This window comes from Canis lupus, chromosome X (assembly GCF_003254725.2).
Source record: "Canis lupus dingo isolate Sandy chromosome X, ASM325472v2, whole genome shotgun sequence".
In the NCBI taxonomy this organism is placed as follows: Eukaryota; Metazoa; Chordata; class Mammalia; order Carnivora; family Canidae; genus Canis; species Canis lupus.
In genome coordinates, this window is record NC_064281.1 from 82,443,183 (window position 1) to 82,466,722 (window position 23,540).

Below are 23,540 nucleotides of genomic sequence, written 5' to 3' on the forward strand. Positions count from 1 at the left end.
CCCTGTGCCTTTTGATGGGGTCATTAAGCCCATTCACGTTCAGAGTTACTATTGAAAGATATGAATTTAGTGTCATCATGATATCTATTCAGTCCTTGTTTTTGTGGATTGTTCCACTGGACTTCTTCTTAAAGGGGAATTTTAAGATCCCGCTTAAAATTTCTTGCACAGCTGGTTTGGAGGTCACATATTCTTTCAGTTTCTGCCTGTCTTGGAACCTCTTTTTCTCTCCTTCCATTTTGAATGAGAGCCTTGCTGGATAAAGTATTCTTGGTTGCATGTTGTTCTCATTTAGGAGTCTGAATATATCCTGCCAGCCCTTTCTGGCCTGCCAGGTCTCTGTGGAGAGGTCTGCTGTTACCCTAATACTCCTCCCCATAAAAGTCAGGGATTTCTTGTCTCTTGCTGTTTGAAGGATCTTCTCTTTATCTTTGGAATTTGCAAGCTTCACTATTAAATGTCGAGGTGTTGGATGGTTTTTATTGATTTTAGGGGGGTGTCTCTATTTCCTGGATCTGAATGCCTGTTTCCCTTCCCAGATTAGGAAAGTTTTCAGCTATGATTTGTTCAAATACATATTCTGGCCCTCTATCCCTCTTGGCGCCCTCGGGAACCCCTATTAAATGTAGGTTTTTCTTCCTCTGGCCGTCGTTTATTTCCCGTAATCTATCTTCATGGTCTTTTAATTGTTTGTCTCTTTTTCCCTCAGTTTCCCTCTTTGCCATCCACTTGTCTTCTATGTCACTCATTCGTCTTCCACCTCATTAACCCTCGTCATTAGGACTTCTAGTTTGGATTGCATCTCATTCAATTGATTTTTAATTTCTGCCTGATTGGATCTAAGTCCTGCAGTCATGAAGTCTCTTGAGTCCTTTATGCTTTTTTCTAGAGCCACCAGTAGCTGTATAATAGTGCTTCTGAATTGGCTTTCTGACATTGAATTGTAATCCAGATTTTGTAACTCTGTGGGAGTGAGGACTGTTTCTGATTCTTTCTTTTGAGGTGAGGTTTTCCTTCTAGTCATTTTGCTCAGTGCAGAGTGGCCAAAAACAAGTTTTATTGGAAGAAGGAGCAAAGGAGAGGAGAGAAAGAAGGAAGGAAAAGAGAAAAAGAAAAAAGGAAGAAAAAAAGAAAAAAGAAAAAGAGAAAGAAAGGAAAAAAAGGGGTGGGGGAAGGAAACAAATCAAAAAGCAAAAAAAAAAAAAAAAACACGGGGGAGTATCTTCTGTGTCTGCATACTTTTAAGTCCTTTGACTTCCCCTGGAACTTGTCCGTCTAGCTGGTCTTCTGGGGGAGGGGCCTGTTCTGCTGATTTTCAGGTGTTAGCACTTGGGGGAGCTCCTCTGCCCCCTGCCTGGTGCAGGGCTCAGTGGGAGTTGTTTACCCGGTGAGGCCCCAGGAGGAACAACCACAGTGCCCGGGCCAGCTCTGGAGCCCTGGATTCAGCTCCCACAGTAACTTAGGAGCTCTCTGCAGGGCCTGGAGGCTCCGGGGGCGGGGCCGCTGATCTGCTCAGCTCGGGGCGGGAGTGTCCTTGCTGTCCTGGGCCCTCCCGGCCTCGCCTTTCCGGGGGGATGTCGAATCCTGGGCTGTGTCCCGGCGCCCTGTGCTCCCGGCCGGCACTGTTGGATTCGTGCTCCCTGCCGCGCAGTCCCCTCCGCGGAGCCGCCCCCGAGCCCCTCCAAGCTGCTCCCGATGCCGCTCAGCCTCCTCCTTACGGAGCCTCTTCCTCTGCCGGAGCCGCCACCGAGTTGCTCCCGGGACCCGCGCAGCCCCCTCAGCACGGAGCTTCTTCCTCTGCCCGAGCCCCTCCGAGCTGCTCCCGGGTCAATGCGTGTGCGCCTCAGCCCTTAGGGAGCTCGGCGCACTCTCCCTGGGGCGCAGGTGTCTGTTAGTGTCCCAGGGAGCCCGAGGGCATCCCCGCCCTCCTGGGGTCCTGCTCTAACTCCCTGCGGGCGCCTTTCCACCCGGGAAGGTTGGTGCAGCTCCTGCTTCTCCGGGGTGGGGCTCTCCTGTCCTGGGGGCACTTGCCTCGGCCTTAGCCCGGCTCCTTGCGGAGCCCCTCTCCCTTGGATGCCTTTTGTTTCTTTATTCCCCCCCCCCCCCCCCCGGCTTCCTACCTTGAGAGAAGCGCGAACTCTTCTCACTGTAGCGTTCCAGCTGTTCTCTCTTTAAATCTCAGGCCGAATTCGTAGATTTTCAGGATGATTTGAAGGTTATCTAGGTAATTTGTTGGGGACAGGTGATTTGGGGACCCTACTCTTCCGCCGTCTTGCCCCTCCTCTTATTGTGGTCTTGATTTCTTTTTCCCCGGAGATGAGTGATGTTGAACATTTTTTCATGTGTCTGTTAGCCATTTGTATATCTTCTTTGTTTTTTTTTAAGCTTTTCTTTATTTATTTGAAAGAGAGAGCATGAGCAGGGAGGAATAGCACAGATTGAGGCCGACTCCCTGCGGAGCATGGAGCTGGACATGGGACTTGATCCCAGAACCCTGGGAAGCAGATGCTTAACCAACTGAGCCTCCCAGGATCCCTCTATGACTTCTTTGGAGAAATGTCTGTTCATGTTTTCTGACCATTTCTTAACTGGATTATTTATTTTTTGGGTGTTGATTTTGATGAGTTCTTTATAGGTTCTAGATACTAGCCCTTTATATCATTTGCAAATATCGTCTCCCATCTATCAGTTATCTTTTATTTTGTTGATTGTTTCCATCAGTGTACAGAAGCTTTTTATATTGATGAAGTTCCAATAGTTCATTTTTGCTTTTGTTTCCTTTGCCTCTGGAGATGTGTCTAGCAAGATGTTACTGTGGCTGAGGTCAAAGAGGTTGCTGCCTGTATTCTCCTCTAGGATTTTGATGGTTTCCTGTCTCACATTTAGGTCTTTCATCCATTTTGAATTTATTTTTTGTATAGTGTAAGAAAGTGGTCCAGTTTCATTCTTCTGCATATCACTGTCCAGTTTTCCCGTCACTGTTTGCTGAAGAGACTGTCCTTTTCCATTGGATATTCTTTCCTGTTTTGTCAAAGATTACTTGGCCATACAGTTTTGGATTTATTTCTGAGTTTTCTGTTTTTTCTCTTGATCTACATGTCTATTTTTGTGCTAGTACCATACTGTTTTGGCTACTATGGCTTTGTAATATAACTTGAAGCCTGAAAAATAATAACTTGAAGTCTGGAATTGTGATGCCTCCAGCTTTGTTTTTCTTTTTCAAGATTACTTTGGCTATTTGGGATCTCGTGTGATGGACAGAAGACTGTTTAAAGCATAACAATGGAACTTCAAAATGCATGAAGCAACAGTGACAGAATTAAAGGGATACATAGACAAATCCACAATCATATTTGATAGACCCTAACACACCTGTCTTAGTCATTGACAGAACAACTAGAAAAAAATCAGTAAAGGCAGAGATGATATGAATTTCATTAACAACTTAGACCTAATTGACATATATGAAGTCCTACATCCAATTACAGAATGTGTTTTTCTTCAAAGGCAGATGGAATTTTCTCCAAGGTAGACCACATGATGTGCCATAAAAGATACCCTATAAATACCCAAAGATTGGAAACATCAGTGTATATTCTTTGACCACATATGAAATCAACAATAATAATATATGTAGAAAATTCCCAACTATTTTGAAATTAGAAAACACTATTCTAAATAACTGATATACCAAAGAAGAAATCACTAAGAAAATTAGAAAATACACTAAATTGCATAATGATTAAACTGCAGTATCCTGAGGATTGTGGGATGGAGGTAGAGCAGGGCTTAGTGGAAAATTGCTTTAAATACCTATGTTAGAAAAGAAGAAAGATTTAAAATCAGTGACCCACATTTTCCATTTAAGAAGCTAGAAAAGGCCAAGTAAATCAAATTTAAAATAAAAAAAGAAGGAAATATAAAATATGCAATTCCAAGACAGTATAAAACTATATAATAAATATGATAGTATATTAATAGCAAAAGAATAGACATATAGATTAATGGAACAGAAGAGTCCATAAATAGACTCACAGATGTAAAATGAATTGATGTTTTTTTTACAAAAATGCAGAGGCAGTTAGGTGGAGAAAAGGCAGTCTTTCAACAAATAGTACTGGAACAATTATATATGCATACACACAAAAATGGACTTTGACTCATTGCTTGCACTGTACACAAAAATTAACTCATAATAGATTATAGGCTTAAATATAAAACCTAAATCTATAAATATTTTAGAAGAAAACATAGGAGGAATTCCTTATGATCTTGGGTTAGGCAGATATTTCTTAGAATACCAAAATCATAATCTATAAAACAAAGATTGATAAATTATTTTTCATCAATAATAAGAACTTATTCTTTTCTCTTTTTTTAAGGATTTTATTTTATTTACTCATGAGAGATACAGAGCGAGAGAGAGAGGCAGAGACACAGGCAGAGGGAGAAGCAGGCTCCATGCAGGGACCCCGACATGGGACTCGATCCCAGGTCTCCAGGATCACGTCCTGGGCTGCAGGCAGCGCTAAACCGCTGTGCCACTGGGGCTGCCCAGAACTTATTCTTTTCTGAAGACCTTATTCAGAGAATGAAAAAATGCAGTCTGGGAAAAAACATTTGCAAATTACATAATCATAAAAAGACTTATATACAGAATATGTAAAGAAATTTCAAAACTCAATAATAAAACAAACATCCCAAAATAAAATTAAACTAGAAACAAAGTGGCAAAATATTTTAAAGCACTTCACAAAATAAGATATGTAGATGGAAAATAAACACATGAAAAGTTAGTCAACATCATTAAATAGGGAAATGCATAAAAAACCATAATAAGATACTACCATAAACTTCCTAGAATATCTAAATATTAAAATATATCCATATTAATATAGATGAGGATGTGGATCAACTGGAACTATTATAGATTGCTGATACAAATATAAAATGAAAACCCATATTAATAAATTTGACAGTTTCTTTAAAAGATAAGCATAAACCTATCAGATGATTGTCTTTTCCTAGGCATTTACCTAGGAGAAGTGAAAGCATATGTCTGTACAAAACTAGTACATAAGTTCATGGTAGCTTTATTTGTAATAACCAGAAACAGGAAACAACTCAATTGCTGTTCACAGGTGGATGAATCAACAAAGTGTAATATAATTTATACTGTGGAATACTACTCAGCAATAAGAAGGAAAGAACTATTAACATGTACCATAACATGTCTAAATCTCAAATAATTATGCTGAATGAAAAGTTAGACAAAAGAGTTCATTCTGTATAATTCCATGTATATAAGTTCTAGAAAAATAAAATTAATTTATAATGACAGTAAGTCAGTCATCACCTTGGGGGAGGATGAATAGAAGCATGAGGAAAATATTATATAAAAGGGAACACAGAAAAAATTTTTTAAATTTTTATTTATTTATGATAGTCACAGAGAGAGAGAGAGGCAGAGACATAGGCAGAGGGAGAAGCAGGCTCCATGCACCGGGAGCCTGATGTGGGATTCGATCCCGGGTCTCCAGGATCGTGCCCTGGGCCAAAGGCAGGCACCAAACCGCTGCGCCACCCAGGGATCCCAAAAAAATTTTTATATTTATAATGTTCACTTCAATATTGTTATTAATTAGATACTTATTCTTTAGAGCTATTTTAGGCTCCCAGCAAAATTGCAAGAAAGATACAGAAATTTTGCATATACCCCTGGCCCCACACATGCATACAGGCATAGCTTCCCTAACTATCAATTCCTCCACCAGAGTGTTACATTTGTTGCAATTGATGAACCTACATTAATACATCATTATCACCCAAAGTTTGTAGTTTAACTTAGAGCTCACTCTTGGTGTTGTACATTCTGTGGATTTGGGCAAATGTATAATGACATGTATCCATCATTATCATTTGAGTATTTTCACTGCCCTAAAACTCTTTTGTGTTCCATCTGTTCATCTACCATTCCCATCCCTGGCAACCAGTGATCTTTTTACTGCCTCCATAATTTTGTCTGTTCTAGAATATCATATAGTTAAAATCATACAGTATGTAGCCTTTCCAGATTGGCTTTTTTCTCTTAGTAATACACGTTTAAAGTTCCTCCATGCCTTTTCATTACTTAATAGTTCATTTCTTTTTAGTGCTGAATGATATTCCATTGTCTGGATGTACCAGTTTCTTTATCTCTTCTTCTACTGAAGGGCATGTTGGTTGCTTCCAAGTTTTAGCAATGATGAATAAATCTGCTATAAGCATCCACATGCTGTTTTGTGTGTGTGGCGATATAAATTTTAAACTCTTTTGGATAAATATCAAGCAACATCGTTGCTGGATCATATGAGTATATTTAGTTTTGCAGGAAACTGCCAAACTGTCTTTCAAAGTGGCTGTATCATTTTGCCTTCCCACCAACAGTGAATGAGGGTTCCTGTTGCTCCATATCTTTGCCCTCATTTGGTGGGTTTTTTGTTTTGGCCATTCTAATGGGTATGTAGCAGTATATAATTGTTATTTAAGTTTGCATTTCCCTGATGATGTATTACATGGAACATATTTTCATATGCTTATTTACCATCTGTATATCTTCTTTTTTAATTTAAATTCAATTAATTAATACGTAGTGCATTATTAGTTTCAGAGGTAAACTTCAGTTGTATATAACGCCTAATTGTATATTATGCTCAGTGCTCATTACATCACGTGCCCTCCTTAATGCCCATCACCCTGTATATCTTCTTTGGTGAGTATCTGTTAAAGAAGTCTTGGCCCATTTTTAAATCAGGGTGTTTGTTTTCTTATTATTGAGCTTTAAGAGTTCTTTGTATATTTCAGATACTAGTTCTTTATCAAGATGTTTCCTTTGCAAATATTTTCTCCCTGTCTGTGGCTTGTCTTCTCATTCTCATTAATGCTGTCTTTTACAGAGTAGAAGTCATTAATAAAGTCCAGCTTATTAGTTATTTTTTTCAAGGATTGTGCCTTTGCTGTATCTGAAAAATTATCACCATACCCAAAGTCATCTAGATTTTCTCCTATACTGTCTTCTAGGAGTTTTATAGTTTTGTATTTAGGTGTATGATCCATTTTGAGTTGATTTTTATGAAGAGTGTGAGGTTTCTGTCTATATTCTTTTTTTGCATATGGATGTCTACTTGTTGGAGCGACATTTGTTGAAAAAAGAAGGAGATTCTTGTGAGTGGTGGCTATGTTCATTATTTTGGTTGTTACAGATGTAAAAAAATTCAAATCGTATGCTTTAAATATGTGCAATTTATTGTATATTAATTGTACCTCAATAAAACTGCTTCTAAAAAGTAAGTTTAACACACAAATAATAAAATATGTCAATTCTGCCAAAGAAATGTGTCCAAGTGCACATTGCCAAAAACAAAACTTGCTAGACTCCTGATGACAAGAAATTAACCATCTGACAACAAAAATTCATGTCACATAGATAGTAACTGCTTATCATGGTGAACATGTATAGAATTGTCAATTCACTATGTTGTACATCTGAAACTAGTATAACATTGTATGTCAACTATACTTCAGTAAAAATTATAAAGTAAAATAAAATCAATGTCACACTCAAACATTACCTAAACAAGGTGTTCCTACCAGTGGCATCAACATTTTCTGGGAGCTTATTAGAAATGCAGGTTCTGAGGCTCCTAGCAGACCTACTCAATCTAACTCTAACCAGGTAATCTGTGTTTTAACAAGTTGTCCAAGCAGTTTTGATGGAAGCTAAGGTTTGAGATCATCTGACCTACATTATCTCCATTTGGCAGTTGTCAAAGATCCATATTCTTGTTCTCCTAACTATATTACATCAAATATATCTTTGTACTATATAATTACAAAAACAACATAGAAATTATTCAAAAAGAAGACAAAATTGCCCATAATTGCATTTTTTCAGTTCATTATTTTCATTAGTCCATTATGGTATTGTCTTGCCCAAATGTTTATATAATTTTTACATTTTTGCGATACTATAATCCCAAAATAATTTTAATCTCAATGGTCATTATAGCAGTTTGTACCACTTTTAATTTTTTTCTGACTGCAGAAATCCAGTGTTTGGTGCCTGGGTGGCTCAGTTAGTTAAGCATCTGCCTTCAGCTCAGGTCATGATCCCAGGGTCCTGGGATCGAGCCACACATCGGGCTCCCTGCTCAGGGGGGAATCTACTACTCCCTCTGCCTCTACTTGTGCTCCACTTTGCTCACTCTTTTTCTCAAATAAATAAATAAAATCTTAAAAAAAAGAAATCCAGTGTTTTTCCTGTTAATTTTGTATCTTTCTTAAGAAACTATTCTTAAAATCTTTTTTCAATCCCATAATCATGTAATTTTCTTACTGTGATTATAAAGTGCCCTTCATGTAAAATTGTAACATTATTATGGGTACCTTTGGCTCATAATGTAGATTTTCCTTCTAAGTAAGTCAGTCTGTTATTCTTTTTAATACTAGCTTGTGGTATATAAGAGACCTTTTTTTTTCTTTTTTTAAAAAATTATTTATTTATTTATGATAGTCACACAGAGAGAGAGAGAGAGAGAGAGAGAGAGAGAGGCAGAGACATAGGCAGAGGGAGAAGCAGGCTCCATGCACCGGGAGCCCGACGTGGGATTCGATCTCGGGTCTCCAGGATCACGCCCCGGGCCAAAGGGAGGTGCTAAACCGCTGCGCCACCCAGGGATCCCTAAGAGACCTTTTTAAAGATTTTATTTATTTATTCATGAGACACACACAGAGAGAGAGAGAGAGAGAGAGAGAGAGAGAGAGAGAGGCAGAGACACAGGCAGAGGGAGAAGCAGGCTCCATGCAGGGAGCCCGACGTGGGACTCGACCCTGTCAGGCCCCAGGCCGAAGGCAGCACCAAACCGCTGGGCCACGAGGGCTGCCCAAGAGACCTTTATCATAAAAAGTTATCCTTTGTATAATTTCTCCTAACCCTAACTTATATTTTTTCTGTATTTGGGGCAAAAATATATGCCATAAGTGTTATATAATCCATTAAGGAAGTTCATTCATTGAATGGATATTTTGTATTTGTTTTACTGGGTACTAAGAATGAAATGATGGAGATAGCATGATTGACTAGATGAAAGAGTAATGGAAAGAGTAGAGGCAAGATTATTTCAAATTTCTGGTCTAGGTTGTGCTATTTCCTGGAATAGGGAAGATGGTATAAAGGTAGTGAACTCAGCGTTTCTTATGTTAAATTCGCCTTAGGAAAATTACACAATTCGTCTGTGTCCCAACTCTTCATCTGTAGAATGGAAATAATAGTAATATTTACCTTATATTGTCATTGGGAGAATTAAATAAATAAAACATGGAAATAGTTTAGAATAGCTCAATACAGGGGATCCCTGCAGATGAGTTTTAAGGAGTGGATGATTGCCTTGCCACCAGTAGCAAACAGTAGGCAAACAACAAATGTCAACCTTCATACCATCTGCGGGAATTAGGTAGAAGACTCCCTCACCCTACCTCATGGCAGGTTTCTATAGTTTCTACTGCAGGAAACTTTCTACCCTTTAAAGGCTGGGGATTGTGCTTGCAATTATTTTGCTACTGTCCAGTAGGTACCCTTCTCTCTTCCTTGGTATAATGTCAGTCAGTCAGCTAGATAGGCCCACAACATTATTTGACTATATTATGAGGAGATTTAAGGATATATAATTTATAGGTCTACGGGGTTATATTAATAAAAACACATTAAGCTTTCTAGCACTCTCTACTTGGAATTTCTGGTTTATTCCTCTCTTATCTATTGCCCAAACAGCAATTTTGCTTCTGAGAAAATATAGCTCTCTTCAAACATTATACTCAAGTTTTGGCAGAGAAACGCTTTAAATACCAGTGGAGATCCCAGAATGTAGCTCTGTTTTCCACTTACGGAAATCTACTTGAACTAGATTTTTTTTTTTCCTTTTAGCTTCCTTTCTGACTTGTGCTTGCAATCAGATTTCTACTACCAACTCTGCCAGAAGTGAGCTGTGTAGTAATATGAGACAATCCAGATCTAGAAATTTTGAACTTTTTATTTTTCCGCTCTTGCTCTATTCCCTTCAAAGTAATTGATGACATTAATACTAAGTTATCATAATTATATGACTAATTAAAACAACAAAGAAATATTTATAACAAATAGGAAGCATGTTAATATATCAATAATAATTGTTGCCAAGACTATGGGAATGTTTCAACCTACTATTAATTATCTAACATTTGCTTCATTTGCTTTGAAGTAATGAGTGGAAACTAACCATAAGTAGTCTTTTCAAAGTACTTATAGTTGTTATGACTTAACATAACAAGGAATTATTTAATACAAAATTATCTAAATTGTCTAGACTAAACTTAGTACCACACACTCATCCCCCCCCCCACACACACACACTGGGGGTATAATAAAAGCCTACCTTAACCTCTAGGGATATGCACTTCCAATGGCCCATTAGTTAGTTGCTTTATAGATATGGATGCTTTCTCTTTTGCAGGTGCTACTTAGGCTGTCACTGTGGTTAGGATCTAGTGAAAGCAAGCATTCCTACAATGAAGTCCAGAGCCTCTGGCCAGAGACTCAGCCCTCAAGCCTTAGAAAAATCGAAGAATTTCTTACAACCCTGCAATTGGGAGCACATGCCATGGAGCTGTGAGCCCTCAGGGTTCTTAAACTTAATAGTGGTGAATTTGCTTTCTGTGATTGTATCTCCTAGGGGTGTTGGGGTTCACACTCTTTCTATAATTGGCTATGTGCAAGTTAACTAAGCCTAACATGTTATATAATGATATATTAGTATAGATGGCAGGTCTACTACTCCCATATATCTGTCTGTACAGATGTGCACATCAGGCAACCTTATTGCATAGATGCTGATAAAATTTGGTGAAACCTTACTGGTAGGTTGGCAGTCCTCCTGTGCTAGTGTTGATAAGTGCTGTGGTCAGAACTAGGACTTGAGTGACATTATAGTTCAATTAGTAATTATGAATAGAGGAATTACTGGTAGTTTTTTTCTTTGTATGTTTTTTAGTCTTCTACAATAACCATGTATTCCTTTTTGTAGTATTTTTACAATCAGAAGAAATATAAAATTTTTTGATGTTCTAGAGCCCTTTTCTGACTAATTTATCTGCAGTCAGCTAATGAATTTCCATTCTGGATAATCCCGCAACTTCCTATTCTGCAACAAATCTGAAAACTTCTCAGATGGTTTTCTTTTACACTTCATCCCTGCACCAAACTTACTTAATGTAACCCTTACAGACCTGGTTTCCTGGACTTATTGCCATCTTCCTTGTTAAACTCTTGATGTCAATATGTTTAAAACCTCACTCTATCTCTGATATGCCTTTTACTTTTACAAGAAAGCAAGAAACTATATTACTGTATATGGTATAAATTCAGAATGTTTTGCAGTTTTCCCACTTAGATCATGTAGGTTTTCTCATGTTAGCAGATACTATGAATTTAGTATCATTAAATTAATGCTCTTTAGATAGGCTTTTGGTCTTTTTGAATCTCAACCATGTCCGTGCTTGAAAATTCACAAATAACTTCATCAAAAATGACATTAACTCTTGTTCAATTGCAGGGGGAGAGAGGATTTCCGGGTTTGGAAGGCCATCCAGGTTTGCCTGGATTTCCAGGTCCAGAAGGGCCTCCAGGGCCTCGGGGACAAAAGGTATGTTCCAGGTTGTCAGCCAGTAATACTAGAAGCATTAGGCCATGCTAAATGTGGGACTAGGTGTCAAATCAACTAAGAGGTTACTGAGTTATAGCCAGAAATTAATATAGAAAAAAAACAATAGAATAGCTAAGAGTCTGTATTTTATTGTTGGCTAAAAAAAACCTGAATATTGCTGCCATATTCAGATGTTTTTGGAAGATGCTGTTAGTTGGATATGGTTATTGGGATCCTTAACAAAAATTAAGTTTTGTGAGGAGCTCAGCTGAGCTGGAGAGAGCTAAACTGCCAGGTGTCAGAGTAGCTGATTAAGAGAACAAGCCAAAATGAAAGAATGGTCAAGCCATTTACTGTGGCAGTATAATAAGCAAAATGTTTAACCAGAAAAAGCACCAACTTCCCCACTGTTCCATTTTCCCTATGGAACAGTACCAGTGAGGACCTTGCCTTGGTTGGCCAGCAAGAAGGTAAGGGCTGTGCTGTTATCCAACAGTATTTGGGCCAAGGAATTTGAGGCTAGTCTCTTCAGCTTCCAAAACTGAAGTAGTGTCATTAATGAGTTAAGTAAAAGTCAAAGACATATTGCAAACAACTTTTTGGAATTGGATGACCCTGAGTGAGAAAAGTTGGCTGGAGCATGCACATGAGTAGAATCAGTAATACCACATGACAGTTTGCCTCAGTAACTAGAGTACCTGGTTTTTTTTTTGTTTTGTTTTTTGTTTTTAAAGATTTTATTTATTTATTCATGAGAGACACAGAGAGAGGCAGAGACATAGGCAGAGGGAGAAGCAGGCTCCATGCAGGGAGCCCGATGTGGGACTCGATCCCAGAACTCCAGGATCACTCCCCGAGCGGAAAGCAGATGCTTAACTGCTGAGCCACCCACACGTCCCATGGTTTTGGAATTCTTACTCTGTTTAGCTTGATGTGCTCAATAGGAAGGGCTATCTTGAATATTTGACAGTCTCTTATCAATGCCCCATATGTATATGTTACATTGGTAAGAATGTTGAAGGCCTGGCTTATAGAAAATAAATAATAACCCTAGGGAGACACACACACAGTGCTGGTAGTATAAAAGCTAGTGATTACCATGGGGTCAACTAGCCAGGAGTCCCTTCTGGTGGGTAGAGTACTTGAGTAGAATTGGAAAGTTTGTGTAAGGTGTGCACTGGTATTGGAGGCAGGAGGCCAGCACTATTGAGGTCAAAATAGGCCCAGTGGCAGATCCCATTTCCCTTTTGCCAGATGCTTCTCTTAATCCCATCTCAGACAGGAGCAGTTTGACCTGTGAGGAGGCATTTTCTTTCTGTAGTGTCAGAGTCCAACAGTGGGAACACATCAGGCCCAGTGTAATAAAGTTGAGGTATCTGAAGTACTAAAAAGTTCTGTGTTTAGAGAAATGTCCATTCGTTGTATTCAGTGGTATAGCAGTCAGGTATTTATCTATGGGATTGGATGGTGGATGACATATTGAGCAGTTTGTCAAATTCAGAGTGGTGGCAATTTGCTGGGACAGGTCTATCAGTGAATTGGGTGAGGTAGCAGTCACATAGGCTGTTCTCTGGGAGAGAAAGATGAGATGATAGATCCATACAGCCTTTCTTTTCTATACCCAGGTTCATAGATCCAAAGGTGCTGTGGTCCTATCAGTTGGGAAGACTTTTCCCCATTGACTGCAGTGCACACAGTCTCTCCTAGACTATAAACAAGAACAACATCTTAGGTGTATGTTAAGATAGGGAATGGGAGTAGATAATAGTGAATGTGAAGATTCAGAGAACTTTCTTGGTTTTCTAAAAATATTTCTTTTGATTGGTTGCCCTTTGCCATCGGTATTAGGTAGACTGATGAGCTGATAATGAAAGGGCCAGTTCTGTTCATTTGCCTAGAAAGAAAAAAGTAGTTTAAAACCTTTTTTTTCCCTAATTTTATTTCATGTAATAGTGGTACATTATGCCATTAGATTATTAAGGAGATCAAATGGATACTCATCAGGTAGTTTTTCCAATAAAGGAGGAAATTAATTTAAATACATAAGTACTTTTAAACACTTAACTATATCAGAGCATAGATTGTGGGGGGTGTGCTTGGGCATGATCTCTGAGGAGGTGACAGTACATCATGGTAGTTTTGTTAGATTCAGGGGCAGAAGGGACCTGTGCTAAATTTCCTGAGCAGAACTTGTATGCTAAGGAGAAAGCAAGACTCTAAATGACTGCATAGAAGTTAAGTAGATGGGACATTTAACAGAATTTCTTATGTCTAATGAGGTGTAAAATAGCAGAATGTTTCTTGTGCACCCAGGAGTGGCACAGAGTAGCAGAGAGATCTGAAAGAGTCAATATTTGTGACTCTTTGTGTGTGATGGAATTGAGCACTAAGTCAGCAGTAATCCATGTAAACTACTGGTGCGGGACATCTCAGTTAATTCTAGTGTGGACGGGACTATCCCACCCCTCAACAACTTGGAATTCTTAAGCTCTCCGTAATTTAGACACAGTCTTATGAAAATGAGATGGGGACTCCTGTTGACTGAAATTAAATTTCAGTCATGTTAGTGAAGTAGGTATTTTGAAACAGAAATTAAGCTGAACCATAGGAAAGTAAAGTTACATTTCTTGCACCTGAGTTTACCCAGGATTGGGACCAACTTTCTTGTGCACCATGCTTGCTGAGGGGTAGCACTTTTAATAAAGCTTTGTGACAGATTATTTGTTTTAAGATTTTATTTATTCCTGATAGACACAGAAAGAGAGAGGCAGACATAGGCGTAGGGAGAAGTGGGCTCCATGCAAGGAGCCCAATGTGGGACTCGATACCAGAACTCCAGGATCATGCCCTGAGCCGAAGGCAGATGCTCAACTGCTGAGCCACCCAGATACCCCAGATTTGTGGCAGATTTTTAAAAAGTTAAATACATATGAATCTCTTTGAAATGATTTAGCATTAACTAGGACTATTGTACTAGAGTATTGTACAAAAATTATTGTGCACTAGTTTTTAAAAGTGTGATGGTATGAATTTTAAATTTAGAAAGTAGTCCCATCTTTTGCTGTGATTCCATGTCAATCTCTGTATAATGAGAAGGCTACACTGCTTTCTAAACTTTTGGGATTCTAAATTTGAAACACTTTGTGCCTCTATCTCAAGTATGACTTCATGCTTTCCAGAATAGCTGAATTTATACTTTTTATGTGATTGGGTATTCTAATACATGCATATATATGTTAATATATATGCTCAGTCAAAAATTTTGTAGGATTGTTCTTTAATTTGTATATTCTTATATACGAAAGTAAAGCTAGGACACCTGGGTGGCTCAGCGGTTGGGCGTCTGCCTTTGGCTCAGGTCATGTTCCCGGGATCCGGGATCGAATCCTGCATCAGGCTCCCTGTGCGGAGCCTGCTTCTCCCTCCGCCTGTGTCTCTCCCTCTCTCTCTCTGTGTCTCTCATGAATAAATAAATAAATCTTAAAAAAAGAAAGTAAAGCTATATAAAACAAGTACATAATAGGAATGTATATCTAAAATTTTCCAAAAGATTTATTTATTCTTAAAAATAAAATTTAATTTTTGATAGATAATATATTCACTTTATTGAAAATAAATTAACATAAGAAGATGTATAGTGAGAAATATTTCCTTTCTACCTGTATCCGTTAGCCACTGAGTTCTGCATATCCCTGATAGGTACCAATTTCTAATACTTCCTTGTGAATATGTTCAATGATTTTTTTGTATATGCACACAGATACAAATATACACTTGCACATACATGCTTATATACACACAGACACACTTTTGCCTCCCTTTGTTTATAAAGTGGTAGCATATTCAACATGTTTGACCTTTGTTTTTCACTTAATACACATTGTAGATATCTCATATCAGTATACACAGAACTTCTTCATTATCTTTTATAACTGCATTGTATTCCATTGTGCATATAAATCACAATGTTTAAAGCCAGTCCCCTGTTGAGGATCATTTAGATAATTTTCAATTTTTTTCTTCTATAAACAATGCTGTAAAGATGTACAATTTTTTTCTTTTTTTTATAAATTTATTTTTTATTGGTGTTCAATTTGCCAACATACAGAATAACACCCAGTGCTCATCCCATCAAGTGCCCACCTCAGTGCCCATCACCCAGTCACCCCCACCCCCCACCCACCTCCCCTTCCACCACCCCTAGTTCTTTTCCCAAAGTTAGGAGTCTTTCATGTTCTGTCTTCCTTTCTGATATTTCCCACTAAAGCTGTACAATTTTATTTTTTTTTTTTTTTTTTTTTTTTTTTTTTTTTTTTTTTTTTTTTTTTTTTTTTTTTAAGCTGTACAATTTTAATAGACTTTCGTTCCTCAATAAGAAATTATCTCTGTAAAAAAAAAAAAAAAAAAAAAAAAAAAAAAAAAAAAAAAAGAAATTATCTCTGTAAAGTTACTAGAAGTGATATTACTAGCTCAGAGGGTACATGTATTTATATATTTTTATGGATATTGCCAAATTGCCCCTTAAGAAGTTGTATAATTTATCCTTGGTTCAGCAATATACAAGAAGATCAATTTCCCTGTAGCTTTACCAGCCCTATTATGAAACTTGGCTTTTTATCAAGCTAATACGTGAAAAATGGTCTCTCAATGCCTTTAGTTTGCATTTCTCAAGAGTGAGATTAAGGATCTTTTCACAGGCCCAAGAATCAGTTGTGTTTTCTATGAGCTGTCATATATGACATTTAATTTGCCCATTTTTCTATAGTATTATAGGTGGTTTTATGTGTTAATGAGCTATTTATATATTAGGGTGATTACTCTTTGTGTTGTGAGTTGCAATTATTTCCCCTACTTGTAGTGTCCTTGCTGAATATGTGTATGTGTGTATGTGTGTGTGTTTGTGTATTTGTGTGTCTGTGTGTTTTTCAAGAGGTCCTTTATAGCATTTGAATTTTGAGTAGGAAATGCCACTATAAGATTATAAAGTAATTGTCCTATTTTTTTCTTCTAGTATTTTAATAGTTTCATTTCTTTATGTAAATATTTTATCTATTTCTAATTCATCCTGCTGTGTAGTTTGTTATATAAGTTCCACCTTAATTTTTTCCCAGATGTCCTCACAAATGTATCCCAATGTAAATTTACCCATTGATTTACAGTGCTACTTCCAGTATAAACCAAATTCATGTGACTATATGGACTTGTTTTTAGACCTTCCATACTCTTTCGATGATGTATTCTGTATTTTTGTATCTGACAGAGCTAGTGTTCCCCTTACTGTTCTTTTTTTCCAGAATTTTCCTCAATGTTCTTGCTTGTTTATTTTTCCATACGAATTTTAGAGTCACGTTACTTAGTTAAAAAAGTAACTCATGTTATTTATATTTTTATTATGTCAAATTTTAACTAAATTTGTTGAGAATTGACTATTTTTTATGTTGACTTCTTTTTTAAGAAAGATTTTATTTATTTATTCATGAGACACACAGAGGGAGAGAGAGAGAGACAAAGACAGAGAGGGAGAGAGAGAGAGAGAGAGGCAGAGGCAGAGAGGCAGAGACACAGGCAGAGGGAGAAGCAGGCTCCACACAGGGAGCCCGACATGGGATTTGGTCCAGCCTCTCCAAGATTATGCCCTGGGCTAACGGCGGTGCTAAACCGCTGAGCCACCTGGGCTGCCCTATTTTTTATGTTGACTCCTATTATCCAAGAACATGAAATGCCTTTCCATTTGTTGTTCTTCCTTTTTGAACTTCAGAAATGTTAACTTTTCTTATGAATCTTATACATTTCTTATTAAGTTTATTCCTAAATATTTTACCTTTTTTGCTGCTGTAAATTACATATTTTCTTCCATTATGTTTTCTAATGCATCTGTGTGGAAAGAGTAGATTATTAAACTTTTTATAAAAACTAAGGTGTAGTAGGCCCACCCCCAATGATGTTTATGATGTAATCCTCAGGACTTGTGAATATGTTAGATTATAGAGACAAGCAAAACTAAGATGAATTAAATTTGCTAATCAGCTGGTCTTAAAGTAAGGAGATTATTCTGAATTATCTGGGTGGACCTGATGTAATCACAAGAGTCTTTTAAGTGTGGAAGACGGAGGCAGAAGAGTCAATATCAGAGTGATGCAATGTTAGATTTCTTCAACTATTGCTAGCTTTGAAGGTTGAAGGCCATGAGATGAGGAATGCTGGCTGCTTTAGAAGCTGGAAAAAAGGAAATGGATTCTCCTCCTAGAACCTCCAAAAAACAGCAGGGTTTTTCAGCTGAGACCACTGTCATACTTCTGACTTCCAGAACTGTAAGATTGTGTTGTTTTAAGCCACTAAATTTGTAGTAATTTATAACAGCAGCATAAAAACTAATATATCAGGTAACCCTTGTACCAAATGAAAATTTTCACGGAAGCCCCACATAAAACATAAAAATAGAGCTGCATTGATGGAAGGAGGGCTGTGACATAGGTTTCAAGGAAAGTCCAGTGGAACTTCTAAGGTTATGAATTGTGTAATTTAGAAATCACCTGTATAAAGCAAGATGTCCCAGCTTAATAAAACCTATCTAAAGCCTCAGGTGGTTGGGATGCCTAGGTGGCTCAGCGGTTGAGCATCTATCTTTGGCTCAGGGTATGATCCCAGTCCTGGGATTGAGTCCCACATACATCGGGCTCCCCGTGAGAAGCCTGCTTCTTCGTCTGCCTGTGTCTCTGCCTCTTTCTGTGTGTCTCTCATGGATAAATAAATAAAATCTTAAAACAAATAAAGCCTCAGGTGGTAGTCTACTAGCTGTATGGTCCACTGAAATTCCCATCTTTTGGAGCAGAATTAGGTTTTCTTTACTCCATTTTTTAAAAACTAGTTTATAAAAACAGTGAGGCAAAACTTAAAAAATTCTCAACAATGTGACTGTAACTTAGACATGGCACATAGATTAACACACATGTGGGCAGCCTCTTTTGCATGGAGTCTACAGAAGAAACTTAGAAAGGAAAGTCTGTGGTTCTTTCTTTTCTTTCCTGAGCTCTGCCAGTAGAGAGTGCCTTATAAAGCAAAGCAAAGGTTTAAAACAGCAGAATCAAGAGCAGCACATATTTGGGCTCAGAAATGATGCTATTTATTACCAGCGTGGCAAGCAGATTGACACAATATAGAAACTGCCCAGAATTTCAGCTTATATTTGGCTTATCTATAAATGACTTGAAGAGTATCAGTACTACTATTTCATCTTTGTTTTGTATGATTTTCATAGTTCACTTTTTAGGTACAAAGTTTTTGCTGCATGTTAGCAGTTTTCTTCTCAGTAAATAAAGACCTTTCTTATTTTTTATCATATAACTTTCCTCAGTGCTTTCAGTCTCAATGACAAATACTTCTGCCTTGGGTTTGGAAGTTTCTCACTCTCACAGAGATTCACAAAAATTTAAGTCTCTTATTGTTATAATGTAAAATTAGTAAGGAGGTGTGCGGGGGGGATGGGGTAACTGGGTGATGGGCACTGAGGAGGGCACTTGATGGGATGAACACTGGGTGTTAAACTATATGTTGGGCAGATCGAACTTAAATAAAAACAAATGTAAAATAAAATTAGTTATTTGAAGGTGATTTTTGGAGGAACAAGAGCTGAATGTGTTTTATTTTTCAGGGTGATGATGGAATTCGAGGGCTACCAGGACCAAAAGGGATCAGAGTAAGTGATATTTGCTGTATATCAAATGTTTTTTGTTGGTCAAAACAGAGAAAAAGCAAATGAAGTATTATGAGATAACTGAAAAAGACATATTAAAATACAAAAAGAAAAATACAATCTTTAAAAAGTTAAGTGTAAGAGTAGATATATGTCTACAATTAGCCTTTCTTTAGTACTTTGGTAGTTATCTTTATATATCCAGATATCTATTTAAACTAATTTAAGAAGGTTTTAAATTAGTTTATGGATAAGAAGTACAAAAGTGCTAAATTCTAACAATTTGTTAGTATATTACAAATAGGTATCATACAAATTATTTTCAATCAGAACTTCCCAACCATGTGACCATCTCAGTCCTCTGGGTTCAGAGGGCCAATTACCTCACATTATATACCCTTCCCAGTATACCACACACAAATATTATAATTTTCTTTGTGTATTTTGAAGAGAGCCAGTTTGGGAAGCACTAATTTAAACCACGATAGTAAAATGTAGCTACTTTGGAAGTATACAACATCTTCTCATTTCTAAGATGTATAATATTTTCATTTTAATGTTCTGAAAACCAGGATTTGTCTCAAAATGGAAGTGCACATTTAGCGTAATTTTTCTGAAAAGCTTTTAGGTTGATCTATATCTTTCAATGTGTTTTATAATTGGGAGGGAACTAGAGTTTTTTTGTTTTTTGATTTTTGTTTTTGAGGGAACTAGAGTTTAAAAATAATCCTGGCTTTTGAAAAATCATATTTAACTTTTCTGAGCCTCAGTTTCTTCATTTGTTAAATTAAAGAGTCAAGCAATACAATCTCCCGGGTGCCTTTTAGCTCTAAAATTCTGTGTTCATAGATTGATGAGACTCCATAATACAAGTATAAAATATACAAGTGATGACAAATTATGTTTATTTGTGTGACAGAGTTAAACATTGTAATCCCTTGATCTCCAGAAATTTAGTAGATGTAAAAATTTTACATAAACATTAAAAACACTCTGTTTGCTATATACTTCTTAACAACATGTAGCTTACATGTACTACTCACACCTGGTATTTGTAGGGACCTGGAGATGCAGGAAAGAAACTCAAAACCCTTGGTTTTTATTAGCACGTCTTTATGTTATTTTGTAATAAATGGATATCAATATATTGTTAAAGCTTTCATAAGAATCATAATGTATCTCATAATAGCTATAACTACCATTAACTAGGTTGCAAGGACTGCTGAGACTAAAAAAATGTCCATTCTCTCAATTCCTATTTGCAAGTGTCTGGGAGTGCCTCAACTAGAACTTCAGAAGTACCTAGGAATAGGTAGCCTGATAGTTCCAGCATCTTTATGTCTCAGCCCAGAGGAAACTCTTGACATGCAAATTTTAAAAGACTTATTATTATGGAAGATTTTAAACATTCCTAAATTTACAGAGAATATAGTACAATGAACCCCCATGTATACATCATTCAGCTTCAAAGTTAGCAACATTTTGACAAGTTTGTTTCATCTATACCCCACCACTATTTGGGGGGAATATTTTTAGGTAAATCCTTCATATCATTCATTTCACCAATGAATACTTCAATATGTCTCTCTAACTGATAGCCACTCTACCATTATAACACCTCAAAAAATTAGCAATCTTTCAGATATACCTTAAAACAGTCCTTATTCAGATTTCCACAATGGTGTCTTTTTACAATTGGTTTGTTCGAACCAGAATCCAAGCAAATTCCACATATTATTTACATTTGGTTGCTATGTTTCTCAAGCCTCTTCTATTATGCTATAGGAGAAACTGGGTCATTTGTATTGTACTGCATTCTACATTCTGTATCTGACTGTTTCTTCATAATGTCATTTAAATTGTTCCTCTGTCCTCCATATTTCCTACAGACTGGAGGTTGCCTTACAAGAGGCACTAGAGAACTTTCTGGGGATGTAGGAAGCGCTCTATACTTAAGATTTGTGTATTATACTGTATATAAATTATACTGCAAAAAATTAAAATTAAAAAGAATATACATAGTGCTACGTACTTAACTATTGAATTACATCTTACGGCACAAATATCTGTTACCCCACTTTTTTTTATTTTGGGCTTTATCATTGGTCTCAGGTATATGATCTTAATTTTGCCATCAGAATTTCCCCATGAACTTTCACCTAATGGTTTAATATTCATTGATGATCATTGCCTAGGTCCATTTTTTGTTCAGAGTTGCAGAGTGGTGATTTTTAAAATTTTATAAATCCTTCATTTATCAGGTAGAATTCTGATTTATCAGCTGGAATTCTAATAGGGTAATGAGTTAGTACACCAGCAACTTTGAGAGATAGGAAGATTTTTAGAATTTGTTATCATTATAAACACATAGAATTTATGTGATGCAATCAGTTGTACTCATTATTCTTTTTGAAGCCAAAATTAACCTGTTATTGGCTTATGGGAGGCCTTGTAAATTGGCCCCCATCCTGTGTTCTTTTGACAAAACTATATCGATCTTTGAAAACTTGCTTTCTCACAAAAGACTCATCAGGCTTGTCTTGTACATTCCCTCTCCAGATCTGAAATTGGCCATATATCTGATTCTAGGTTCTTTTTTTTGTGATTGAAGTACCATAGTCTAATGTTAGGGGTTTTCATAGCTACTGGTAGTCAATTGTTTTGATGTCTTTCAGTTGACAGAATTAGAAAATACAGATCTTTTTAAGAGAAAAAATATCATGAGTTTATATTACTTCCAATTGAAATTTAAAATCAAAAGAGGTTTGTATGTTTACTCTCTCTCTTCCCTGCCTCCTATCCCTCCCTACACTGAAAATCTTAATTCCTAATAACATTAATATAATTTATGTTCTTTATCCTACAGTATACCCGTGATAGCTTCAAAATAGCAATTTGCAAGTGAACAAAATAACAATTTCAATTTTAATAGTAATAATAAAATTCTTAAATGCCATTATTATCTTTTTTTACCTCTTCTTAATTTTTAGTTATTTAAAATATTTACATTGTTCTCTAACAGCAGTATGGTCAGAGATGCTTCCCATCCATTCTTGCTTTCCCCCTATTTTTGTTTTGTATCACTCCCCTTCTTATAAAAGTGTAATATAATATATTCACTGCTTACATTTTGTTCCTTTTACTTAACTTTATGTCCTACAGATTACTACATATTTCAGTACACAGATATTTTTCTCATTCTTTTAAAGGGCTGTATAGGTTTACATTATGTGGATGTACCATAATTTATTTAGACATGTCCCTATTGTTTCTAGTGTTTAGCTGTAATTGTGGTTATATGGTCTTTAGTTATAAAATGCTGCAGTCAATAACCTTGAAATTCAGATTTCGTTTTATAATTTCTAGTGTACCTTTGGAATAGGTTCTTAGAAACGAGTTGCTTCAAAGGGTAAAAATATGTAATTTTGCTAGATATTTCAAATTTCTCTCTATGGTGTTTGAATCTCATTAGCTGTGTACAAGAGTACATTTTTCCTAGAGCCTCACCTATAGAGAATATTGTCAAACTTGTATTTTGCCAATTCTGACAGGAAAATTTGATTGAAGAATTTTTGGAGTGATCACATTTATGTTCTCAGGAGCAGATATATTTGCCACTTACCCATCCCCTGCTAAATTCAGTATTCATTACAGACCTGGGAGAACCACTTTATCTTTTAGGAAAGGCCACTTCCACTAATTTGCCTGCTTCTGCTAAGTGCAATGAAGATAGTGCTCCCTCCAATAGGAGTTTCTTCTATAGTTTCCTATAAAAGAGATTTAAACACTGTTGTGGGAGGTTTTTTTCTATAGAGAGAATGTTTGGTAAAAATCAATGAGACACATTTGTCCATTGATATTCTAAATGTAATTTTCATAATTCTCTTACATAGGATATAATTTTATTCTCACTGATTATTGTTTGATTCAAGGAGTTTATTTCTCATTATAGGGTCCTCCTGGACTTCCTGGATTTCCAGGGACACCGGGTCTTCCTGTAAGTAGAATTTGGCTTTAAGGGATCCCTGGGTGGCGCAGCGGTTTGGCGCCTGCCTTTGGCCCAGGGCGCGATCCTGGAGACCCGGGATCGAATCCCACGTCGGGCTCCCGGTGCATGGAGCCTGCTTCTCCCT

At 36.9% G+C, this 23,540-nt stretch overlaps 1 protein-coding gene across 3 annotated transcripts in view; it reads left to right on the forward strand.

Annotated features, from left to right (window-relative positions):
• The window catches only part of COL4A5 (collagen type IV alpha 5 chain), a 266,238-nt gene that overhangs the window by 122,848 nt on the left and 119,850 nt on the right, over positions 1 to 23,540 (forward strand). For all 3 annotated transcript variants that reach the window (XM_049107518.1, XM_025431466.3, XM_049107517.1), the window contains exons 3-5: positions 11,625 to 11,714; positions 19,366 to 19,410; positions 23,360 to 23,404. In XM_049107518.1, the coding sequence (XP_048963475.1) occupies positions 11,625 to 11,714; positions 19,366 to 19,410; positions 23,360 to 23,404 (180 nt within the window). The remainder of the gene's footprint in view (positions 1 to 11,624; positions 11,715 to 19,365; positions 19,411 to 23,359; positions 23,405 to 23,540) is intronic.